The 22,225-nt window shown below is 52.2% G+C and overlaps 9 protein-coding genes across 9 annotated transcripts; 5 read left to right on the forward strand and 4 right to left on the reverse strand.

The window, feature by feature from the left end:
• Positions 1-192: 192 nt before the first annotated feature.
• Positions 193-1,857, forward strand: J7T55_009170 (uncharacterized protein; the record flags this gene model as incomplete). The annotated part of the gene is made up of 1 exon (XM_053142108.1): positions 193-1,857. The coding sequence occupies one exon, from the start codon at positions 193-195 to the stop codon at positions 1,855-1,857; it is 1,665 nt and encodes a 554-aa protein (XP_052995011.1).
• A 1,304-nt stretch (positions 1,858-3,161) lies between these two features.
• Positions 3,162-4,416, reverse strand: J7T55_009171 (uncharacterized protein; the record flags this gene model as incomplete). Its single annotated transcript, XM_053142109.1, has 4 exons — positions 3,162-3,479; positions 3,672-3,850; positions 3,911-4,068; positions 4,124-4,416. The coding sequence occupies 4 exons, from the start codon at positions 4,414-4,416 to the stop codon at positions 3,162-3,164; spliced, it is 948 nt and encodes a 315-aa protein (XP_052995012.1).
• A 338-nt stretch (positions 4,417-4,754) lies between these two features.
• On the reverse strand, positions 4,755-4,976 carry J7T55_009172 (uncharacterized protein; the record flags this gene model as incomplete). The annotated part of the gene is made up of 1 exon (XM_053142110.1): positions 4,755-4,976. One exon carries the CDS (start codon positions 4,974-4,976, stop codon positions 4,755-4,757), a length of 222 nt encoding a protein of 73 aa, XP_052995013.1.
• Positions 4,977-5,786: 810 nt separating this feature from the next.
• J7T55_009173 (uncharacterized protein) lies at positions 5,787-6,770 on the forward strand (the record flags this gene model as incomplete). The annotated part of the gene is made up of 2 exons (XM_053142111.1): positions 5,787-6,187; positions 6,266-6,770. 2 exons carry the CDS (start codon positions 5,787-5,789, stop codon positions 6,768-6,770), a joined length of 906 nt encoding a protein of 301 aa, XP_052995014.1.
• A 3,598-nt stretch (positions 6,771-10,368) lies between these two features.
• On the forward strand, positions 10,369-10,938 carry J7T55_009174 (uncharacterized protein; the record flags this gene model as incomplete). The annotated part of the gene is made up of 1 exon (XM_053142112.1): positions 10,369-10,938. The coding sequence occupies one exon, from the start codon at positions 10,369-10,371 to the stop codon at positions 10,936-10,938; it is 570 nt and encodes a 189-aa protein (XP_052995015.1).
• Positions 10,939-11,399: 461 nt separating this feature from the next.
• On the reverse strand, positions 11,400-13,307 carry J7T55_009175 (uncharacterized protein; the record flags this gene model as incomplete). The annotated part of the gene is made up of 5 exons (XM_053142113.1): positions 11,400-12,113; positions 12,178-12,598; positions 12,978-13,054; positions 13,121-13,175; positions 13,285-13,307. The coding sequence occupies 5 exons, from the start codon at positions 13,305-13,307 to the stop codon at positions 11,400-11,402; spliced, it is 1,290 nt and encodes a 429-aa protein (XP_052995016.1).
• A 2,402-nt stretch (positions 13,308-15,709) lies between these two features.
• On the reverse strand, positions 15,710-16,168 carry J7T55_009176 (uncharacterized protein; the record flags this gene model as incomplete). Its single annotated transcript, XM_053142114.1, has 1 exon — positions 15,710-16,168. The coding sequence occupies one exon, from the start codon at positions 16,166-16,168 to the stop codon at positions 15,710-15,712; it is 459 nt and encodes a 152-aa protein (XP_052995017.1).
• A 2,168-nt stretch (positions 16,169-18,336) lies between these two features.
• Positions 18,337-18,963, forward strand: J7T55_009177 (uncharacterized protein; the record flags this gene model as incomplete). The annotated part of the gene is made up of 1 exon (XM_053142115.1): positions 18,337-18,963. One exon carries the CDS (start codon positions 18,337-18,339, stop codon positions 18,961-18,963), a length of 627 nt encoding a protein of 208 aa, XP_052995018.1.
• A 1,961-nt stretch (positions 18,964-20,924) lies between these two features.
• On the forward strand, positions 20,925-21,956 carry J7T55_009178 (uncharacterized protein; the record flags this gene model as incomplete). Its single annotated transcript, XM_053142116.1, has 1 exon — positions 20,925-21,956. The coding sequence occupies one exon, from the start codon at positions 20,925-20,927 to the stop codon at positions 21,954-21,956; it is 1,032 nt and encodes a 343-aa protein (XP_052995019.1).
• Between the last annotated feature and the right edge of the window lie 269 nt (positions 21,957-22,225).

Below are 22,225 nucleotides of genomic sequence, written 5' to 3' on the forward strand. Positions count from 1 at the left end.
GCGCGAACTGCATTACCTCTAGCTGTACAAGCTGCGCAGCACGCCCCACTGGGAGGCGAAACAGCTTAGCCACGGCAGGTGGTTCAGTTCAGGGAGGTCTTGGAACTTGATCACCATTTCAACCCTGCATCATCTGTTTCGTGACAGCCAAAGCAGTATCTCTGGATATTGTTTCCTTCCTCACTACCTACAATGGAGGATGCTGTCCGCGCCGTCCCTGATGCATCGGTCCAGGAGACAAGCTTCCAAGATGACGCCCTGACGAACAATGACGACGCTGGACGACATGGACAAGGCCACCACCAACAACAACAGACCACAACTACAACCAGCTCACACTCATCGTATGGATCAGTGTCCAGGCCGGAAGCATCTGAGCATCCTACCAGCAACCAGAGTCCCATCCAACATGCCCCCTCCAAGCTTACCGCACCTGCCGGGTCAACTGCCCGAGCCCTCGCACCAGATCTCTTCCGAGGCCTGATGATGGTTCTTATGGCCCTGGACCACAACACTCTCGCCCTGAGCCCATGGGAGCACGAAACCGCCATCCACGGCGAGGTTGACAGCGGGGAGCCGGTACATCAGTGGAACCGGCCAATCGCCTATGTCACCCGCTCGCTCACCCACCTCTGCGCAGCAGGCTTCACCTTCCTGCTCGGGATGGGCGTCGTCTACTTCGGGAGGTCCCGCAGGGCCCTGGGCTGGTCCACCGGCCGGATGTTCTGGCACTTCTTTGCGCGAGCCCTGGTGCTCACCCTGATCTGCATCCCAATGGGGCTGGTGCTCACCTTGGGCAAGGTCTGGTTCATGAATGTCGTGCTGTTCGCCCTGGCGGTGGACTACCTCCTGGCTGGTCTGCTGTGGCTGATCATCTCGAGGACCGAGGAGAGCTTGGCATTTGGTCTATTGAAGATCCTGCCGGATGCGAAGAAGGACGACGCCAGCGAGCCCCTGCTGGCCGACCGCAGAGGTGAGGAAGATATCGCGCCTGACAGGAAGATTATCCGTGCTTCTGACATTTCCTGGCATCTTCACAACACCCTGCTGTTGGCCCTCGCTGTGGTCACGATCTGGTGGAATCTGTGGTTGTCTCCCACAGGGGCTCACTGCAAGGCACAGGGGTCTACTCGCGACCTTGCGGTTACCATGGATCTCTCACAAAGTAATTGGTTAGACATATGGTTTCACCCTTTCATCACAGGTGGCTTTGTTTCCGGCTATCCACCGCTGGCATGGGTGTCGTTTGCAATCCTGGGTCTTCTCTACGGCCGCATTGTGCTCGCTAGACCATGGACCAAGACGGTCCTCACCGTCGGCAACATCGTGGCAGCATTGGCGTTCTTGGTGGTCTTCGTCTTGACACGTGTGCTGCAGTTCGGGAATCTCTCTAAGGGCTGTCTTCATATGCCAGAGCATGAGGCAAGCCCCAACGCAAACCCTTACCTCGCCTCATGGCCGTCATTCTTCTACCTCGTCAAGTATCCCCCTGACGTCGCATTCTGGTCTTACGGCGTGGGCTTCAGCCTCTTATTGCTTGCTATATTCGGCACCATCCCAAGAGTTGTGGCTTCGACGGTCTTGGACCCTCTCGTTACATACGGGACCTCAGCTTTGTTCTTCTATATCACGCACCTGGTACTGCTCTTCGCCACAAGGCTCATCTGGCTGCCCAGGTTCGGGCATGAAAGGAAGTGGGAGGACCCCCAAACTGGCAACAAGGTTGTGGGCATCGACAGCCTTTGGATCTACTGGCTGAACTTGGTGCTAGTGCTTGCAGTGCTATATCCCTTGTGCAGATGGTACGGAGCGTTCAAGAAGACCAAGGGGCCGGATTCTCTCTGGAGGTTCTTCTAAAACTGTCGGAAGGCTAGCTCGATATTTATCAATCTCATTTGGAGACTTTAGAGGCATAGATCTTGATACAATTTGAGTCAACTCCAATGTCGAGATCAGCTCGTCGATGTTTTGATTCGACGCCCCGGTGCAATATCCTTCGGCTTCGAGACTCCACAGATCGACAGAATAGTCTGTTCCAGTCTTCACATAAAGAGTTTTCGGATTTTCTTTTTCAGGACTTACAAGCTCCGTGAGAGCACGTGAGGACAGCCACGCCGTAGCAGCAGAGGTGCAGGGAACCATTATCACATTCACGTTTTTCTAAAGTGGGAGCCATTTCCGGGACTACGACATTGGTCTAAATGTTGCAAGAGAACGTGCGGCGTGAATACGATGGCGTAGGATTCGAGTATGCCTGGCAGCTCTTATCGAGAGGTGAAGACGGTTTCTTGCTCAACCCACCCTGAGAGGCTCAGGATATCTCGGTGCTGATTGATTGTACCGTAACACTGGGCTTGTGCATGCACGTTCTATCAAACAGGTAATTCATGTTGCAGCGGCAAGATTTTGCGACAGGTATCCGAAATTGGGATGAAAGTGCTTTCAGTCGCCGCGAGGTCCTTCAAAAGTACTAGTGCCACATGCAAGATGTGGGGACTTCCGCTCAACCTTATGTTGCTTACTGGCGCGAGCTGCACGAGACTCTGAGCAGCAAAGAGTCCGGTTGGTGTCGAGCTTGTCACGGGCGCAAAGATGGGTTGCGTCTTTTCCATCCACCAGTGGAGCAAGGAGGAGGAGCGTGACTTTGCCATCATACGTAGGGGATGGTTTCACAGAATCAGCTCTTTCTTGCAACCCACATCGATATAGCACATACACCTGATCAGATATCAGTAAGGAAGAGTAAAGATGGGCGTGTGCCCCTGCAGGGGGGTCACATCACTACGTCGTTGGGCGGCAGTCCTCCCACTAGAGGAGTACCCTGAATCGCTGTCCCAAGATTGGTCGCTTTCCGCCATTGGCTGGCCACTTGCTTTTTGAAAACGCCTACAACCCCACGATGATGCGCGAGTACACGAGGCCAGCTGCGCCCAATGTTAGCGACTCATGTTGAATATAAGATTCAATAAACCACGGTTCACAGGCGGCGTTGAGCTCAGCATCAGGAAGGAGGACTGGGATCACGGCTTCAAGGTCAGTCCGTCATCAGACGTTCTTGATTTCTTGGCACAAAGCTTATATATGCTATGGTCTGGCTTCTACACAGCCGCTACTGCATGAGGACCCAGCAAATATGTATTACTCATAAAGCTGTAATTATCTCAGAAAAGACGTGCAGCCGCCGTAGCAGTTGTCACAGCTGTTGTGCTAGCAGGCGCCGTGGTGCCTGCAGTCGCAGTGGTCGCGCTGGTCGTGCTCGTCGACCCGGATGATGTGGAGCTGGCGACTGTCGCCTGGACGACTTGCCCCAGAGCGTTGAAGATGATGTTGACCAGCGTACCAAGAGGATCGTATTTGTACGTCTTTTGTACGAGTCCGCCCGACAACGTCTTCGCGTCCCCTGTGAAAGTCATGTTCTGCTCGAAATTGCCTACGATGCTGGATACTGCGCTGCCTGCATCGCCGACGACTTCTTGGACCTAAAGTATTCAGTGTTAGCGATCCAGACAATCCAGACCACGGATGAAAAAGGGGATTGTAGGCAGTCTCTGCCTACGGAACGCCTCACGAGCTGTACCGCAAGGAAGGGCTTTTGCAACAACCAAAAGGACGGTCTGCAGACAGAAGGACGTGCTAATAAAAAATGAGAATATTTCCTGGAGGCAGCTTACAATATTTCCGAGGTTGTCAATGATGAAATTGATCTTCGAATTGCCCTGAACAATGCTCCCCAAAAGACTGTCCACAGCAGCTACCACTTCTGTGACAACATCGGTCACTTCGTTCAGAAGATTGATGAGCAGAGGGTTCAAGTCCAGAGTCGCAAGCGTCCGGTTCACGATGGAAACCACTGCGGTAGGGTAAGTCAGTCAACATTCTGAAGATAATTCGAGCAATGCAGTGGCCTTACAGTTGCCCAAACGGATAATAAGCTCCAATTCGGCTTCAACATCCGCGATAGTGATGTTCACTTTCGACACGCTGAGCTCCACACCCGCATTAATAGTCACGAGAGAAGCAACCTCGGCGGCGAGGTTGATCTCTGCTTGAAGGTTGTCCACGATCAGTCTAGTGCTTGATTAGCAATAGAACGCACAAGATATACATCCCGAGGTTGGCGTACTCGATCCTCTTGACCGAGAGGTTAGGCACTTTCAGAAGTACGTCTGGAGGCCCCTTTGTACTGGTGCTACTAGCAGATGTAGTGGTGCCGGTGCCACCTCCGAGACTTGTGGTGCCGTTCGACGCGGAGCCTCCTCCAGAACTGACAGTTGCGGACGGACTAGTCGTCTCTCCTGTAGTCGCCTCTACTGAGGTTGTGGCTGCTGTAGAGTCTAGTGTCGAGGAAGCCGTCTGCGCTGCCGACAGGGAAAAGACGGAGCACAGAGCGAAGAACAAGAAAGTGTAGGACCGCATTCTGTTGACGCCAAATCCTACCAGAGTTGATCTATCCGGCAGACAAAGGAGTGGATTCAAGTAAACGAGCTTGTTCCCGAGGCGAAAGAGTGAGCCTTGAGAGATATGTTGGGAAGATCCTCTGGGTGATCGAGTATGGCAAGTCTTCGGAGAGAAGGTGGGCGGATGGGTGAGTAGAGGGAAGCACACGAAGGTGATCATCTTTTGGGACAATTAGACGCATGTCAGAAAAAAGAGCTAGTACGTGAGTGGACTAATGGTCCCATCTGATCAATGCTAACCCTCCGTAGCTCTACCACCCTTGAATTCGAAAATCCGGGAGGAAATCAGGTTGGCAATTAACAGGGGATGCGTAGTGGCGGCCGGTGACCCGGTCCTCTAGGCGACCTGAGCCGGCCGGGGAAAATAACCTTGAGCATCTCGATCAGACATGGGGTTTGGATATCTTCCAAGGAAAAGTCGGGGCGCAAGAACATGGTAAAATGCTCCGACCCACTGCGGAAGCGGGTGGACACTGAGATTTCTGACGAGTCAGGGGGCGCGAATAAGCAGTTGGCCATGACGATGAGTGATGAAATGTTTAGTGGACCAGAATATTCAACATCGATATGTCGATATGTGTGCCATTATAGCAACGACCGTCCTACCCGCCTGAGCATTCTAGCATTGCTCCTGTGGATATTACAGGTTCGAGGATAAATGAGCCGATGTAATAAGGCAGGTTCCGCCCGTCAGTTTGTCTTGGCTCTTGTTTAGCCTCCTGCATGTTGCAGTCATCCTACCCTACCCCTTTTCACGTCGTCTCATGCCGTTCTTTGCAGTAGCGTGCCACTAGCTGGGCCACAACCAAAGTAACTTGTGGGCTGTGATGGTAAGTATCCTTGATCCCGGTGAGAGCCTAGACACATCTTCCCACCATCATGGTAAAGACGACTGGACTTCCTCAAGGAAATGCTGTCCGAGACTGGAAATAGCGCCATGGCCGGCAAATTGTGGTCCCAAGGTCCTGCTCCATCATGCATTGTCCTAGCAATTAAGACCGGGCAGCAGTGATATTTACCTCGCGCAAAGCTGGTCAAACAGAGCAAGCGCCCTCGGACTTTGTCCAGCGAGAAGACCAGACCTCTGACATCAGCCTCCCCTTTATCATCGCTCGCCAGCGTTTCGTTGGGCGGGTTTCTTACGCAGCAGGGTGCTCATTCTTCACCACTGCCCACCAGCAGCTGCCACCTTCGAGTCAGACCACAACAACTTTTCGCTATCTCCTGCAGGAGTCGCACCTTGACCCATCACTCTTTTGAAATTGTTCTTTTCTTCACTCCAACTGTCGCGTCCCTCATTTCGTCTGTCACTCATTACACAAACTCACAATGCTGGCTTCGTCAAAGGGTTTGCTGGGCCTTGGTCTGCTCGCCTTCTCCGTCTCCTGCGCTCAACATGGCAGCAGGCAAGATGATGGATATATCGGCTACCGTCTCGACCAGCGAGGGGACCCAGAGTCGGCAGTATACGAGACAGCTAATACCAACACCGACGCGGATAACATCCTGCCAGATGATCCTGATGTGTATCTGAATGCATCAGTATCCGTTGGCGAGATCGACATCGAGGTCGATAACATAACCGCCAAGGTCAATCTGCAGGCCGACGTGCTGAAGCTGCTTCACTTCAGCGCCGGCGTCGATGCATCCATCGATAGAGTCAAGCTCACTATTCAAAACGTGAGCGCCAAGGTTGAGCTTGAGGCTCGGTTAGAGAACGTTGTTCAAATGTAAGCCACCCCTGTTCGGTGATACATTTCTCACTTATTCCAATATCTCGGCCAAATGCTGACTCTTATGACTTCAAGGGTTGCGGATGTTCTAGACTCCATTGACCTGAACCCAATCATAGCGACTCTGGGAGACGACGTCGGAAAGATCGTTAACGGTACAGTTGGCGACCTGACATCTGGAGACTACGGCGGTAAAGCCAAGAGAAACTTTGCGCTCGACGAGGGCATCCTGTATAGCGTCAACGACTATACAGGCAACACGCATACCAACCGCGTACTGGCACAGAATGGTGATCTGTACGACGTGAAGCTGGACAATGACGGCGACGAGGAGAGCCGCACGACTGTTGGCTATTACGAGCGAGACATGTCATTCACCGGCCACAACAAGACAATCAGCATTGATGGGCAGGTCAAGGAGTTTGAGTTACAGTATATGTATGCTCCTTTCCCTGGTATAGAGAGCATCTGTTGGATCTATGTGACTCCGGCGGGCAAGGTGACGCGAACACAAGTTATCGCGGAGAGTTTCGGAGGTGGATATAGCACGATCAGCGATGACGGTGTTGACGACCTATGAGATTAGATTAAGGGGTTGATACCTCAGACTGAAATGACAGCACTTGTTCAGAAAGAGAACTGAACATCCGTCATGCAAACAATGCCAGCATGCCTTTGCTATTGCCGATCTCTCTAGACCAGACTGAGTAATTTTCCAGATCGAGATTCCATGGAATTAACAGCCACAGTTGTATCCATGAGTTCAGTAGCTTGATTGAATGCGCGCTCAAGCCACAAGCTTGAACGTTCATGCGCCATGCGACCTGCCAAAGTAGCCCGCCTCTCTCAGCCTGCTCCGACCTCTTGACACAATCACTCCTAAGGACCGCCATCAGCCCCTTTCCTGCCCTGTCAGGGAATTTGAAGAATCGGGCCGCCCACCCAATGATGGCTGAGAGATCAGGTGAAACGTCGTAGGTCAAGTCGGGTAAATCAGGGAATCTCTCACGCTAAAGACTAGTCCATATCTTAAATTGGGTCCCATTCAACGGCCGCAGTGGCTGCGGAGTGGCTGACAGGACTGTCATCTGAACTGCAAGGCTCCTTTTGGCTCAGTGGAATTGACAGCAGCTCAAACACTAAAACATCTAGTGGTACTGTAGACTCCGGGGCCGTCCCATATGTCTCATTCACCAGCTGGCTTGCTCTTTTCCAAGGAGACTCTGTTCCGATCCAGAGGGGCCCAGAGGAGCTCAGAGGAGCTCAGAGCACTATGTCGATCAACATGGGCAAAAATAAATTCAGACGCTTTTTGTTTTGCCCATGTGCAAAGCATTGGCATTGGCCCAATCCCCGGTATAGAATGACGTCTTGGTCACTAGGTCTGCGTGGCCTAGAACACGGTCTGTTCGTGGTCAAGGGTTGTAAAATTGCAACGTCCAAAGACTAGTGCTGCCAATCACAATGGGTTAGTCGCGAAAAGAATCTCAATCGACCAGATCTCTAGCGCTCATAATTGAAGTTCCGGTCGATTTAACCAAAAGAGCGGTGCGTAACTAAATTAATAAAACGAATATTCATTTTTCACTTATTGACATCGACTAGTTCTGGCCACAGCTCATACTTCACTTCTTATGACATGAGGTCAAATATACTTTCGGCAAGTGGATCTGACTCCCGCTGGCCATCCTAGGCAGTTGTGGCAATTACTATAGTATACACGTGCCTGCTGAGGTATAGGGCAGGGAGCTATGGCATTCCTCGTGGCGGGAAGGCTGAGCGGCTGCTTTGTCCTATATGTCGATCAGCTCCGTCAAGGACTGGGGTAGTGCACGGGTGCCAAGGTCACATCGCCACCCACGGTCTCACCATTAGCAGCTGGTTTCGAATGTATAATGCTACGTGGTTTTGACCAGAGGGCTTCCTTGTCGTACTGACGCCACTGCAAACTATTGAACCTTTTGTAGGAGGCCTTTTGCGACTTCACTTTTCCAACCCGGTGAAATCGATGCTACCAACTGCGTGCCCAGCAGTACCCCTCGCTCTCTCGATTTACCATTATTGAATTGTAACCATCCGTCGACGGTAGCCATGGACTTTTAAAAACGAAAGCCAACGGCATATAGGCTCAATTGTCTACAGAGGCCGGGTCATGTAGTCAGAAACAATTTGTTGCGTTAGGTACGCTGCACGCATGGAATCGCGCACACATGGCTTTCGCAGATCTCGGTCGATCATTCGGGCCACAGATAGAATGGTGTTTGCCTGGAATATTGATATACGGATGTGATGATTATAAAATTTTCGGCCTCATTTCTCTGTTCCGACTATTTGAAGTTTGAAGGTCGTCGTCGTTGAGACCGCGAAGAAGATCCCCGGCATATCCGGGAACTGTGGTCTTCAGACAGCATGCCTTTCGCCCATAGCCCTCGGGAAGGCTAGCGCCGTGAGTGAAGCGCACAGGGTTCAGGACACATGCGAAGGATCGTCTCATTCTGTTGTGCAATGGCATATCGGTGGGAAGATTACTTTTCGATTGTCTCAATTTCGACTTTGTCCGCACCGAGAAATATCTGCCAGCCGCTTTTGCCCCCCTCTCTTCCAAGTTCTTTTCATTTCTTCCTCTAATCTATAGTATACCACAGCTCCTAATCTCAAAACTTCGGGCGTCTTCACACGGATCTTGAGATGAGACTACCAGTATTGAGCATCATCTTGCGGCCATCAATAAGAAATTCGAATTGACAGGCTTATCCACAGGTTTTCATATTGTATGTATGCACATGCTCCGATCGGATTTCAAGTAATCTATGTGATGAACCCCCCAATTGTTCTCTTTACAAGCTGGAACCCTGACGTTGGATTATGAGAGTCTGAGATGTAGTGCACTGCCACGTCAAAAACACTCCATCCACTTTTCAGCAAGATTTACAGAAGGCATAGAAGCGAGAAATTCACCAATAACATCATAAAGCACCGAGATGTTGTATGTAGGCAGACCTGCCTCATGCCTCCACACATATTTTGTCTTCGCAGGTCGCGTGCTTCGCAGATCGCGTGCCAATTACCCATGACGGAAAATCGCAAGCAGTCATAATAGCAATTGGATCTGGTTAAAGGATCCTTGGTGTTTTAAAGACTGCAGAGTCATGTCAACTCATTAGCTCGTAAAACATCGCATGCTATAGCCTTCCCATCCCCATGTCGTGGTGGGCGGCCTGCGCTAGAGATCAGGTCGGCCGTCCCTCCATGCTGCTGGGAATATTGCAAACACCCCAAAGTCACCGCTCGATGCTGAGGCATTGCACCTGGAGTTGGAGAGTTTGGACTGCTTGCAGACTCTATCAAATCGCGCGTGTCTGCCAAATGCTGTTGACATCGAAGCTACTATGGATGGTGGCACCACAGCTTCAAACAGAAGTTGAGACTTTGGACAAAGCTAGGCTCACCCGGGAAACCCTCGCCAGCATGTTTATAGATCTGTTACAATTAAGAGTGCAGGGCTTAACCAGCTCAGATTCTTACGTGTGGATGCAAATATTACAGTGTCATTGTCAAGGCGCCCTTCATCCTCTCTCCAACTGAATCGTAATTTTGACGTGCTCGTGTTTCGGTTTTGGCACCAAGATAGGTCCCTCATCAAAAGATAATTTTAGGGAAATCTGTTGGAGCCATCAGAATCTTTGTTGTCAAACATGTCGTCAATTAATGAACCATCGAAATATCCGGACAATGTACTGAGATACCTGAATCTGAAATCCCAGATGCCGAGGATAATAACTACTTCCCTGGCGAAAGCCTCTGCAGCTGCAGATTGCGGCAGTTTGGTCACATTTTGCAGGTCATTACAGTCCTAACATCACCGGCGAATAGTACATCTAATTCGTGGTTGACTCGTGTCGCTCAACGGATGGATACATGAGAAAAAGGTGTCAAGGAGTTGGCACAATTTTCGCCTGCTGTTCACAACAATTGTCATTGTGATCAATTCTGGTGTAACGTCATTCAAAAATCATGAATTCTGTGAGACTATGGGCGAACTAATTGATTGGCTATCCCCCGTTTGGGTGCAACCCTGTCAAATCAACTTTGGGGGAAAGCTACTTGGAGAAAAGGCTACTTCGGAGGCTCTTGGAGAGAACTTGAGACTTTGGCGACCTGTGTTTGACCTCAATCGTATGCTCGATTATCCCCAAGGCGACAAATTGTTATCCTGGACGACCCGAACAAATTCGGAATCACTACTTGACCCGAAGATGGCGGCAAACTACGTTGCTTATACGGCTCCCATCAATCCGGCGTCATCCGAGCCCAAGCTCTCCCAGAAGCACATCTGGGCTCTCCTTCGCCGGAAGATCCGGCGAGCAGAGGACTTCGTCGGCGGTGCAATCCTCAACACCGAGGTTGTCTCTGAATCGAAGGACACTCACGAGCGGCCCGTGACAACACGTATGGTCACCTTCCGCGAGGGCAACAGGCGTGTGGAGGAGGTCGTCACGACCTTTTACCCGATCAAGGTCGAATTTAAACAGCCGAATGGGAGCCATATTGCCAACATTGTCAGTCGAGGACCTGATGACGAGCTGTATCTGACGTACACCTTTGAGTGGATGCATCCTGACCTGGACGAGAAGGCGTTGGCTGAGAAAAGGGTTGTCGAGGATGAGATGGCTAAGCACTCTGTGGATAGTACTATCGCGGCGATGAGAGCGATGGTTGTTGACGGACGATGGGAGGAAAATGCTTAGATCTCGGATTGGTACATCTTGTGCGTCGAGATTCTGATCACTTCAGCAGAGCAACCAGCTTGAGCCGGCAAATTTGTAAAAGCTCAGACTAGTGATGAATGAAAGCACAAATTTCGTGTACTCGTGCTCTCAAGACTTAGCATCATCTGGTATTCGGCTTCTCCTTCACACAATGTGAGGGTTTATGGGAACACAGGTTTGGTTGAGGGTCCTCACACACGAAGATCACAGACGACAGAGATATAACAGAAGATGTTCCGCAGATTTATATTCTCGCCCAGTCTAGCCAGGACACCAGTAATATTTACATTGATGAAATAAGTACGTGCAACACGACGCATCCAACAGTTCAATCGTTTATCCAGACCACCTGTCTGTCTTAGTCAACGCCCATACAACGATGGATCGATGCATCTTGTCGCGCAGACTACTTGCACGATAGACTAATGTGCGCCTCAAATTTAAGCGTCACACTCATCGTCACCCTCGTCAGCAGCGCCGTCATCAGCACTCTCATCCTCATCGGCGGGGCACTCATCAGCAGCACCAGTCTCCGCAGGAGAGCTGGCAGTGATGGTGGCGGTGATGGTCTCCTCGGCGTCGCAAGCGTCGTCGTCGGAGGCAGATGCGTCAGAGGTGGCGGCAGCAGCAACGTTGGCGGGGACAGAGCTGCTGGTGGCGGTGGTGGTGGTGGCAGGAACGTCACAGCCGTCGTCGCCCTCATCGGCACTGGAGGTCACGACCGCTGCGGCAGCAGAAACGGAGGTGCTGGAAGCTGTGGAGGAAGCCTTTGTCACGGTAGCCAGGGTGGTGGCGGCGGAGGAGGCGGCAGAAGACGAGCCCGAAGACGAGCCCGAAGACGAACCGCTGGAGCTGGAGCCGGAGCAAGAGAACAGGGCAGGTCCGGGGATCGTGTACTCGGTGGCCTTGTAGGCATCGTAGGTGATACCAGCGTCGGCTCCCTTGTAGGCTCCGGGGAAAGCCACAAGGTCAGAGGGGGTGGTCGAGCCACCGCCGGTGACCTTGATCTGGTGGCAGCCGGGGTAGAACTGGGCACCAGGGTAGCTGTAGGCCGAGTGGAGAGCAATGATCTCGTGGCGGACCAGATAGCTGCCAGGCTCGATACACTCGGGGATGGTGTAGGTGACGCTGCCACCAGCGGTCATGAGAGGGGTCTAATGAGAGTATATGTGTTAGTCACGGAAACATTTGGGTCAAGAAGCGTATCAAAACACTTACAGCTCCCCAGGTGTCGGAGGTACCCTCCCGGCCGGATTCCTGGACCTTGAACCAAACAGCGTCGGTTCCGGGCGTGTAGGTCGTGCAGTCATCGTTGTCGCACTTTGCCATGTAAGTGATGGTAGGGCCGACGTGGGACTCAGGCCACAAAGTCCAGTAAAGCTCAACGTCGGAGCCAGCTGCGGCCTCAGCGACAAGGGCAGCCGGGGCGGTGTCGGCACCGCACTGGATGTCAGAAGAAGTGACGTCCTCCACTGGGCCATTGCCGGTGATCTTTCGGGAGACCCTGTCAGGAACGGGGGACTTGTAAGGGTCTTGGTATGGCTGGTAAAATTCATAATCCGATCCTCCGATGGTACCGTTGGTGACGTAGCCGTGTCCTGCAACGAGGGTGGCGGAGGCGATGAGCGCGAGGGTCTTTCTGGCAGCCATTTTGTTGTGATGCGGTATTCACTCTAGGTGGGCAAGAGGGGGCGAAAAGGGTTATAGGTGGTTTGAAGAACGATTGACGATAGTTAACGGTTTGTGTTGAAATGAATGGCAGCCCCAGGCAAACCCAAATGAATGAATATTGTCGATGTGAAGACGACGAATTGAACGAGGTTAGAGAACCAGAAGGGCCAGACAAGAAGATCAACTATCCGGCCAGCTTGGTATAAGTATGTGATGCCCTTCGTCGTGTCGCCGTAAGGGGACGAAAGGGGGGAAATTGCCCACCGTCCTGTCGCAAGACTTCCGGGATCCTAGACGCTCATGTTTATTGAAGTGGATATGCTCTGGGCCTCACATGGCCGGCTTACCTCGAAAGGAACATGGTGGACGACTTCTCATAGGCTCCTGATGCCATCGCGAACCGAGGACCTGGATCTGTAAGGATCTGTAGAGTCCAAACGGAGAAACATCAAACATCGACCCGCATAAGACAGGGGGGATTTAGCTGTACCTGAGCCGCATCCTCCTGGCAGGCCAATGACAATGACGGCAGCTCCAGGGGGGGCCTGAAGGGAAACAATATAATTTGAAACCGCCAAGACTAGAAAATTGATCCGTCAACAGCTGCACTCGACGGACGTCAGTGGTTGACGAGGGGCTGCGGCGGCAACTTACCGAGACAGGTCTTCGCGCGGCATGGGCTCTATGAAAGTGGAGCGACGCCGAGTCTGGGCAGCTCGCCAGCTTGCACCACGTCGAGCGAGCGACAGATATGCAGGATTTTGTGAAGGTTGCACGCAAGACGGTAAAGTTGTGAAGAGCCTCAAGCGGCAAGGCGGCTGCAATGGTCCACCCGCCCCCTAAGGTTTGCAGATCTCGGGCGACTCCGAGCCAGAGCCTTATTTCCAGTGGGTGGGGCCAGGACCGTCGGCCCCGGTGCTCGATGCGTGTGTTCCGACGCCCGAGTTTAGCTCCTCAGGTCGATCTCCTTGCATCAACAGTCATTTCCTTTCAACTGTGGAGATCATGGAGTCAGCATTGTGTCCCGAGGTCAGGAGGGGACACTGCTCCCAAGATGGCAAAGCCTGTGTTTGGCGTTTGCCACTATTCAAAAAGCAAGCAGACTCAGCGAAGCTTTCAATTTTAGAAGGAGAAATAAAGACTGAGGAAGAAACAACGGGAGAGCCACAGGTTTGCTAGGCCAGTGAAGCCGTAACCATGATGCTAGCATCCTTCTTGGCCCAGGAGCATATGCCTCAAGATGCCAACCTTGTAGAGACAGGGCTGCATCCAGTGATCAAGTGCATTCGATAGACACCGTGTGTTGAGCTTCGTGGAAATTGTAGACTGCGAATGCCAGGCCTATGCTCAAGGACTTTCGAAAACTCGCCAAGCTTTACTTCCCCAGATGTCCAGCAAGGTTCAGAGTAAACTCCCAAGTCCAGATGATCGACATCAAGACGATCACACAATGCCTCGTGTTATAGCATCCTTGCTTTGCCGCGTCAGTGTTACCAAGATCTGCCAAACGAAACCTTATTCTACCCCACTTGCTTCGGTCGAGGTGGTCTAGGGAAAACAACGCTCGTCGTCTGCACGACTCAGAAGCCCAAAGCTGTGTGTGAACTTGGCCGAAAAGATCATCGGCAGCCCCTGGCATATTTCTAGCTATCGCAACTCGAAGCTCCTCAACCCAATTCAGGACAACCGTACTGCCCGATCTGGAAATCCACAATCCACTCTGATTCAAGACAAGGAGACTTCTGATTCATTTACATACGCATTGCAGATTGGCCCTGTCTGTCGACACGGTCACCGTTAACCATCACCGTTGACCGACCCAGCTCGGAGGGGTCCAAACTACTCCATCAGGAGTGTCTTTGGCAGGGTGATCTGCATTCAGATGAGCCAGACAGACCTATATGGATCAGTGCCACCTTCAAGTCATGTAGCTGGTCTGGACTACCCAGCAAAAAGGCACAAAGCAGTGCCTATCATAGGCAAAAACTTCAAAAGTTGAACAGATGATCTGGCCCGGGCTCGAACCGGGGACCTTCAGTGTATTCTCAAATCACTCGAATGAGTTGAAATGATGTTAGACTGACGTGATGAACCAACTACACCACCGGACCATGTTCTGTGCAAGCAGCAAAATTTTCCGATATTATATTGCTTGTTTTGTGTGGGTGGGGAGGGGATAAGATTCTGGTGGTGGGCCATCAAAGCGGGGCCTGATGCAGCCCCTGTCGATTGGCTTGCTGTGATTGGACGAACCACAGCAGCAGCCAATCATTATACATCCTTTCCTCTGCCAGCAAATCATCCAAACTGCAGTGCCAAGATTGAGACTATCTATTTAATGGACTCCTTGTCCGGACTGGGGTTGCATTCAAGCCTGCTCCAAGACGGCCGGACAGCTGCATCTGAGTGATAATTTCTGGTGAGGGCAGAGCATATCACACATACAGGCAACATATTTTCAATCTACACGCACGTGAACAACAAGAACAACTAACGAGCTTAATGTCGGGTATCCGCTTCGTGGCCACAGTATCTCCAGGAAAATTCACAGGAAAGAGGGATATAGGACAACCTTTTATAAGATAACCTTCTGGAAGATAATCTCCTTTGGGATAAATTGCTATAGGAAGCTTTCCTGTAGGATAAAGTTGTATGGGGATGTAAGCCACAGAGGCTCTGCGATGGCGTGTGATCATTTTTGAGAGTGTGGCGGTGTGTTTCCAATGGTGTATGTGATGCTTTGGATGAACTGAGAATCCCATCCAGCTCTGGAAGCTGAACTGTTGCTAGACTCGGGTTGAGTAGTTCTCGAAGATACAGATCTTGAATCAAATAGTATAGTCAAACACAAGGAAAATGTAAATCCGCTGCATTTAACGGCTTTCCTCACAACATATTCCTGGGCACTATTCCGTTTTAATAAAGTCATGTTGACGGTAATGTGCATGCTTGAAACAGCTATCATTTCCCATAAGGATGGTTAGCCCATATTCCTTGTCCATTGGCGCTTCAGTAGTACGTACTGTAATTCACGTACATTCATCAAGCCGATTGACCATTGTACACGAGGTTTCCCCATTTACTTCTCCGGGTATATTACTTCAAATCGCTCACACAGAACCATACTGTCGTCGCCAAACTCATGGCCGTTTTCCTGCTTCCGGTAGAACGCGATATGCCCTGTCCGATATTCGTCGTAGTCCCCCTCCGCCTCCGCTAGCGCAAAATCCTCAGCTACGTCCTTGAACTTGCACTCGACAAATGACAACGTCTGCATGACGGCTGCAGGCTCGCCTTTGCCGTTGAGGATGACCGACAAGTCGCCTGGGCCCCAGTGAAGGGGTTGCGGGATCGGCCACGAGGTTGTTGCTGTCTTCTTCCCTTCGATTGCCAGTTGCAGAAACTTGTCGGTTAATCGTGGGTTGTTGCCTCCAAAACCGAAGACATCCTTGGGTGCTGCAAGATCGCGGCCTAAAGCTTCAGAAGCCTTTGCCATAAAGGCGACGATGTCTGATCGGCCTGGGTCAACTAAAGACATTGTGGCACGATGTGTTGTAACCCGGACTGGGCTAGGGCGTGGAGAGACCGTTGGCGGTTTGCGGATGAAATTTGAAATGCTTGGGGCTCAAAGTGTGCCTCTACAAGTCGGAGAAGTACTTGAGCGTTTATATGAAATCAAAAAGCATTGGAGCACAGCAACAAGCCACACACTAGTCTGCATGCATGCCGGCAGAGTCACTCGGCGGGACACCCGCGTTAAAACGCCAAAGTGCATGCGCTAGGCTCCATTCATGGTCTTCAAGCCAGACATAGCAGGCCGTGCCGGTTACGAAAGCCCCCCTTTTTTTCTCTTCTTATTTTTTGTATGTTACGGAATTTTTCATATGTTTCAATGTAAGACCATGAATCAATAAAACTCACGACGTCACCCAATGCTGCATGACCTGACGGTCTTGTAATGCAGTGCACAATCCAACTAAAACAATGACCGATCTCTATGGAACGGGGCAGGACGCTGGTGAAGGCAAGGAACAACTTATGTACGCTGGAACTTGAGCAACATAACCATAGCATAGAGATCAGGCTCCATATGCCAACAACACCTTTGTCGGCGATCACCTGGTCTATACTTCGTACCCGGCGTCGTTATACCCAATGAATGTGGCACAGTAAGCTGATAAGATTTATCAGCGCATCCATCTTGCGATTTGAATATTGGCATATGCATTTAGACAGGGCAGAGTGAACCAAGATTGAAGGGCACAGATATGTATACACGACAATTACACATCCCAGATGCCGTCCACCTACCAAGATCAGCCCTATGACCGCGGACATCGCCCTCAAGGCAAGCTTCGCCGTAGCCAGCATGTCATAACTAGAAAATATGAAAGTGGAAGTAGTAAATTAAATAGGTCACTAAAGTTCAAATTGTTTTCTAGTGAGTTACTCGATTGACAGCCATTTAAGTTCTAGTCGTACCTCGTTAGGACTCCGAGCTTATAAACATCATGCTTCGGCTCCAACAACATTATGTCAAAACTTAGTGCAACGGCTTCACACACGCTCCATGGCCGAGTCATCCAGATATTACAGCAAGAGGTACTTCAAGAATTCCACGAGACGAAGTTTCATCCTCTGAGAATTAGAGCATCGTGGGATATGGTCACCATCATTTGATCTTCTTCACAGGTGTTTTCCCCGCCCGCCATAAGCAAAAGAGATCAGCGATACTAATCAATGTGGCAGCTGGGCAGCTTTCGACGACAGCACGTGTTGCGAGCTGAATTTACAGTTTCAGACGCCGCTGATATCATAGCCCTTCAATGCTGACACCATCTTCATCGCAGATTAGTCGTTTTTACACGCTATTGAGATAGACTGGAGCTTCATAGTAGCTTCCTCGGGCTATTTGGTCCCATGTTGGAAATATCTGTCCACAATCATGTGGAAGAACGCCACCGTTTAGCGATAAGCGAAGAGGCAAGCCATGCGCCGAGGTAAGCTGCGTAGCCTCGTAACTGCACTGTCATCCACAGTAAGCCACAGCATCAGCCAGGTGTTCTCGCTAGCAGCGGGTGCTTCCCGCGGCCCACTTCCTCTGCTGCGCAAAGGGTCCTGTTCAAGACGGAAGCGGAGGAGCACGAGTATGGATCACTAACACAGTTACCCGAGCGATTCGGGTATCACAGCATATCTCTTGGGGATCGTGGCTGCAAGTGGGACTGGGTAACCTCACCATCTGTCATTCAGTGTAAGGAAACGGGCAAAATCGAACTGTCAGATTTGGGGCAGCGTCGAATGAAGGGGTGCACCCGGAGAGGGCGGCAGCGTGGTGAGCCGCGTGGGATCCAGGCGGGCAGCGGGCTACACCCAAACCAGGGCTCGATGCGCGCGCGAAGGATTCAGGAACCAGAGGCTAGCAGAGCCTGGGGCAATCTCGCCCTGGGTACTCGATATAAGCGCGTTCAATCGCCGATTGAAGTACAGCCTACGTCACAAAGCCTGTGTTTGACAGGTCTAGGTCTCCCTGTTGGAAGAGAGGCAATGGGACCCTAAGACAAAGCTTGTTTCCTCATCCTCCTCCTCCAGGCGGGTCTTGACATGCGTGGTGCTCTTTTTTAATGGTTTTGTGCCCCGTGCTTCAGACTTGGGACCTTTTTCCGTGACAGCTACGTGCCTTTTTTCAAACTTATTCTTGCCACCATGTCGCCCCAACCAGTTGTCAAACTTGACACACCAGTAACCTACCGGCTCTACCTCAGCCACAGACTACCCGCGAGCAGGAAAGGTTGTTTTATGGGACCAATCTGCACCTGCCGAACAGTGAAAACAGTACAGGTCCCAAAGTCGCAGCAGCGGTTGGTCCTGCGACAGACCCTCGCCAGGGCCGCAAGCCTGGAGGTTGCGAGGCACCATGCCCTCCCACTGGACAGCTTCACTGTGGCGATAGACCGTGCTGTTATGTTATTTCGGCGCGGCTGTGCGGCCAAGGACCAGAATTTACCAGGTGTGGATATCCGGAGCGAGGACTCGTGGTCCGACGCAGAGGAGGCAATACAGTACTGGAGCCAACATGGCCTCGCAGTGCCGGTGTGGATCGAATTCTACGTCAAATCGCCACCTGACCGCGGTCATTCGTTTACCATACCAAGCAAGGCAGTCCCGCCGAAAGGGAATGAGATTGCTATCCACCAGGCTCTCGCGAACGAAGAGGCCCAGATCCCCAGACTGCGCGACAGTCCGTCAACAGCTTCAAGTACGGTCATTGCAAGTGGCTCAACGACATCTGAGAGTAGCCGTGCCTCATCTGGGTCTGACGATGAGACGTGAAGCACCATAGTTGGACTTTCGACATTGAAGACCAATGTCAAGGATATCCGAGGAGGCAAGAGTTGCCCAGAGTCAAATACCAGTCGAGTTGTCGGGCCAGAACTCAACCTCATGAGAAGATGTTGAGGTTGTCAAAAGAGGCAAAGGGCAGTTCGAAAGCCGAGCATGATTTTGGTCCTACTGGGCCAACAAAGCCAGGAGCATTAGTGGGGTGTAGAACTGCATAGAGCGCGGGATGCATCGTGACCGGAGTTCTCAGGCGTATTCACGGACATCTGCGAATTCAGGTGTCATTTTCCTTCCAAATCCACAAAATTTTCTTTGCTGCTTGGTCCCGACTGTGAAAATTCATGGTGAGAGTCGCACACATTCGTCTCGGCAGCGCCCATACGTGACCAGCCGACCCCGGAGCGCAGGGCCCAGATAACGGACCTGTGCGACAAGGCCTCGGGCGATGTCCCACGCCAAGGATTGCTCCTGTCCCACGAATCCTTCTGCCTGCGTGAATGACGTTCTAGAGCTGGGCGAAAGAGGCTGCTGTGAGGGATCGGTAGGATAAATAACAGGACTGATGGGAAGGGCGGCAAAGGCTGGCTGCCCAGCTGCTTGTGGCTGACAGTCATCAACGCTATGCGGGTTTCGTGACCGCAGCTAGGCTGACGGGTGCCTGACCTTGCATTGCAATGGCGTCTCGGGAGCCGTCATGACGGATGGCCCCTGTCTCAGCCTTTGAGCATGGGGAGAAGTGAGCTTGTTGCGTTAAGAAAAAGAAAGAGAGAGAAGAAAAAAAAGCCATCTTCATTGTAGCCAGGTCTTGTTCCGAGTACGTTCAGGTACGGGTGGGAAGGCGAAACCTAACCCCCACCCAGGGAAATCCCCTTCCCCACGGCCTTCAAAGTTGCGAATAGTTCCTTGGGTCGGGAACGGATGTTGTCCGAAGCCTGTGATTCTCCCACTAATTTTTTTAGGACTATTCGTTATCTGATCCGACAGAGGACTTGTCGTACCGGCTGGTCGGGCTGGAAGTTCCCACAGAGTCACTGTGTAAGGAAATATGTGGGCTTGAAATCTGCTCATAGCAGCCCTGTCGACTTGCTGCTAGCCTCGGAACTCCGAGGCCATGTACTTTTATTTGTGCGATTCATGGCAGGACCTTCACCTGTGAAATACGTGTAAAAGCCGTGCCAAGGAACTCTTCGAATTCGTATTCTTTTAATGTGGGAACGTGACGATTTCACTTACCTCACATGCATGCCTACAATACGCGTACAGGACCCGTGCGATGGCCCGAGAAACCAGGTACAGAAATGTCGAGCAATTGAGGCTGTCTCCATGTTTCTGCAGAACTTCGAAAGCAGCGAGTGGATTTACAATAGCTAGCATATGGCCTGAGTAAGTGAATACGGTCTCCAAACCTGCCAATATTCCACACAAAGCCTTGGACAAAGCCGGTGTTTTGCCAGCAAAGTCGCGTGTTTCTTAGTCGTGGACAGCCAAGACTGCCCAATGACGACGACAATAGGCACGCCCCAGATTTCCCAGAAAAGCGGGGAGCAAAAGGGCATGAGCAATCTAATCTTATCTCATCTCCGAGGCTTCATCACTACATCGCGGCGTCGACACGCCATCCCTCTCTCGGTCTCCGCGATCGCATATTCCTCGGACGTTGACCTTGCCAGACTTTTCATCGTATCCATTTGTGCACTCCTCTGATTCATGTCGGAATGGGTTGAGCGATTCTGAGTTTAGATCTGTTGTCTCGTCGGTAGACTCTCGCTCTTCGTATCTTGGGCGCCTTGCCTTTTTTTTACCTCGGCACGCCGGCAATCCCATTCACCATACCGCTTCTTGTGCCTCTTTTGCCCTTCGTGAACTGTCACGATTTCACTAGTCTCACCTGCCTTTTGCAAGTTGACGCCGACCCTCGCCTTTAGCATAAACCACTCAACACCACAGCAAAAATGACAGAGACAGCATCCGCCCCCGAAACGGGCGCGACAGCCATCGCCGACCTCCCAACCGGCGAGCCGATCCCCGCCCCCACGCCAGCAGAATCAAAAACATCCAGACCACCCACAGCAACCAAGACGAACCTCGCAGCGCTGCTCAAGTCCCTCCCCTCCAGCGCGGACGCATTTCTCGCCCACCTGCAGCGCTGCCTCGCCACCCCCTCGGGCATCGACACCCTCCTGCTCTTCATCTGCTACACCTCGCGCTTCACGGGCGCCGCCCTGACGAACCTCTCGCAGCCCGTCCTCCACCGCTCCGCGCGCGACCTCGTCGCTCTAGCCTTCACCCTCCCCAACAAGACGGCCGTCGTCCTGGAGACGACCAGCGGCGCCCCACCACCGGCCTCCGCGGCCCTCGCCCAGCTCGCCGCCCTGCTCGGCCAGCGGCTCAAGAGCCTGGGCAGCCTGGCCTCGGAGGCGCGCACCATCGCGCGGCTGTGGGCCCTTGTGGGCATGTACTTCTGGGCCAAGCGGCTGGTACTCAACCTGGTGGCGGCGCGCAAGAGGAGCAGCAGCAGCAGCAGTTCGGAGAAGGGTGCCGAGGCGGCGGCGGCGGCAGCGCAGGGCGAGAGCAGCTTGGCGGTCCTCGTGAGCTGGGCGCAGCTGATCTCGTGCGGCATCTTCCAGGTCCTCGAGAACGGCGCGTATCTGTCGGGCCGGGGCGTGCTGGGCTGGACGCCGGCGCAGCAGGGCAAGGCCTACGTGGTCGGCGCGCGGTGGCTGGGCGTCTACACCGCCCTGGAGCTGGGGCGCCTGCTCGGCGAGTTCGTCGCCAGGCGGGATCAGAAGTACAGCGAGGCCAGCGCCGAGGAGAAGGCCGAGGTCGACGCCCTGAGGCGGAGTGCCGCCATCAACATGGCTTGGGCACCCCTCACGGTGCACTGGAGCATGGAGAAGGGCTTCCTGACCGATCTGGTGGTCGGGGCGGGCGGGTGTATCCCCGGTGTGATTCAGATGAGGAAATTGTGGAGGGAAACGGCGTAAACGGAGGGACGGCGCGCATGGCTCTTCTCGGGAGGAAAGATCACGGGAAGACTTCGAGGTAACCGGTGGGCCGAGAGTAGTCCTGGACATGCAAATCAAGCAACGACGTGATTTCAGACGGGACGCTGTTGTACATAGCGACGAACACATAGAACTGTTTAAAGCGAAATAGAACTTTCTTTGATAATCATAAATCGTCTTGTTTTATTCATCACTGCTTTACGTTCGAATTGCCTTAGTAATCGGTACCTCGCTCAACAGCTTTACAT

The sequence above is a fragment of the Diaporthe amygdali genome (genome assembly GCF_026229845.1).
Source record: "Diaporthe amygdali strain CAA958 chromosome Unknown NODE_10_length_1141467_cov_65_626103, whole genome shotgun sequence".
Taxonomy (NCBI): domain Eukaryota; kingdom Fungi; phylum Ascomycota; class Sordariomycetes; order Diaporthales; family Diaporthaceae; genus Diaporthe; species Diaporthe amygdali.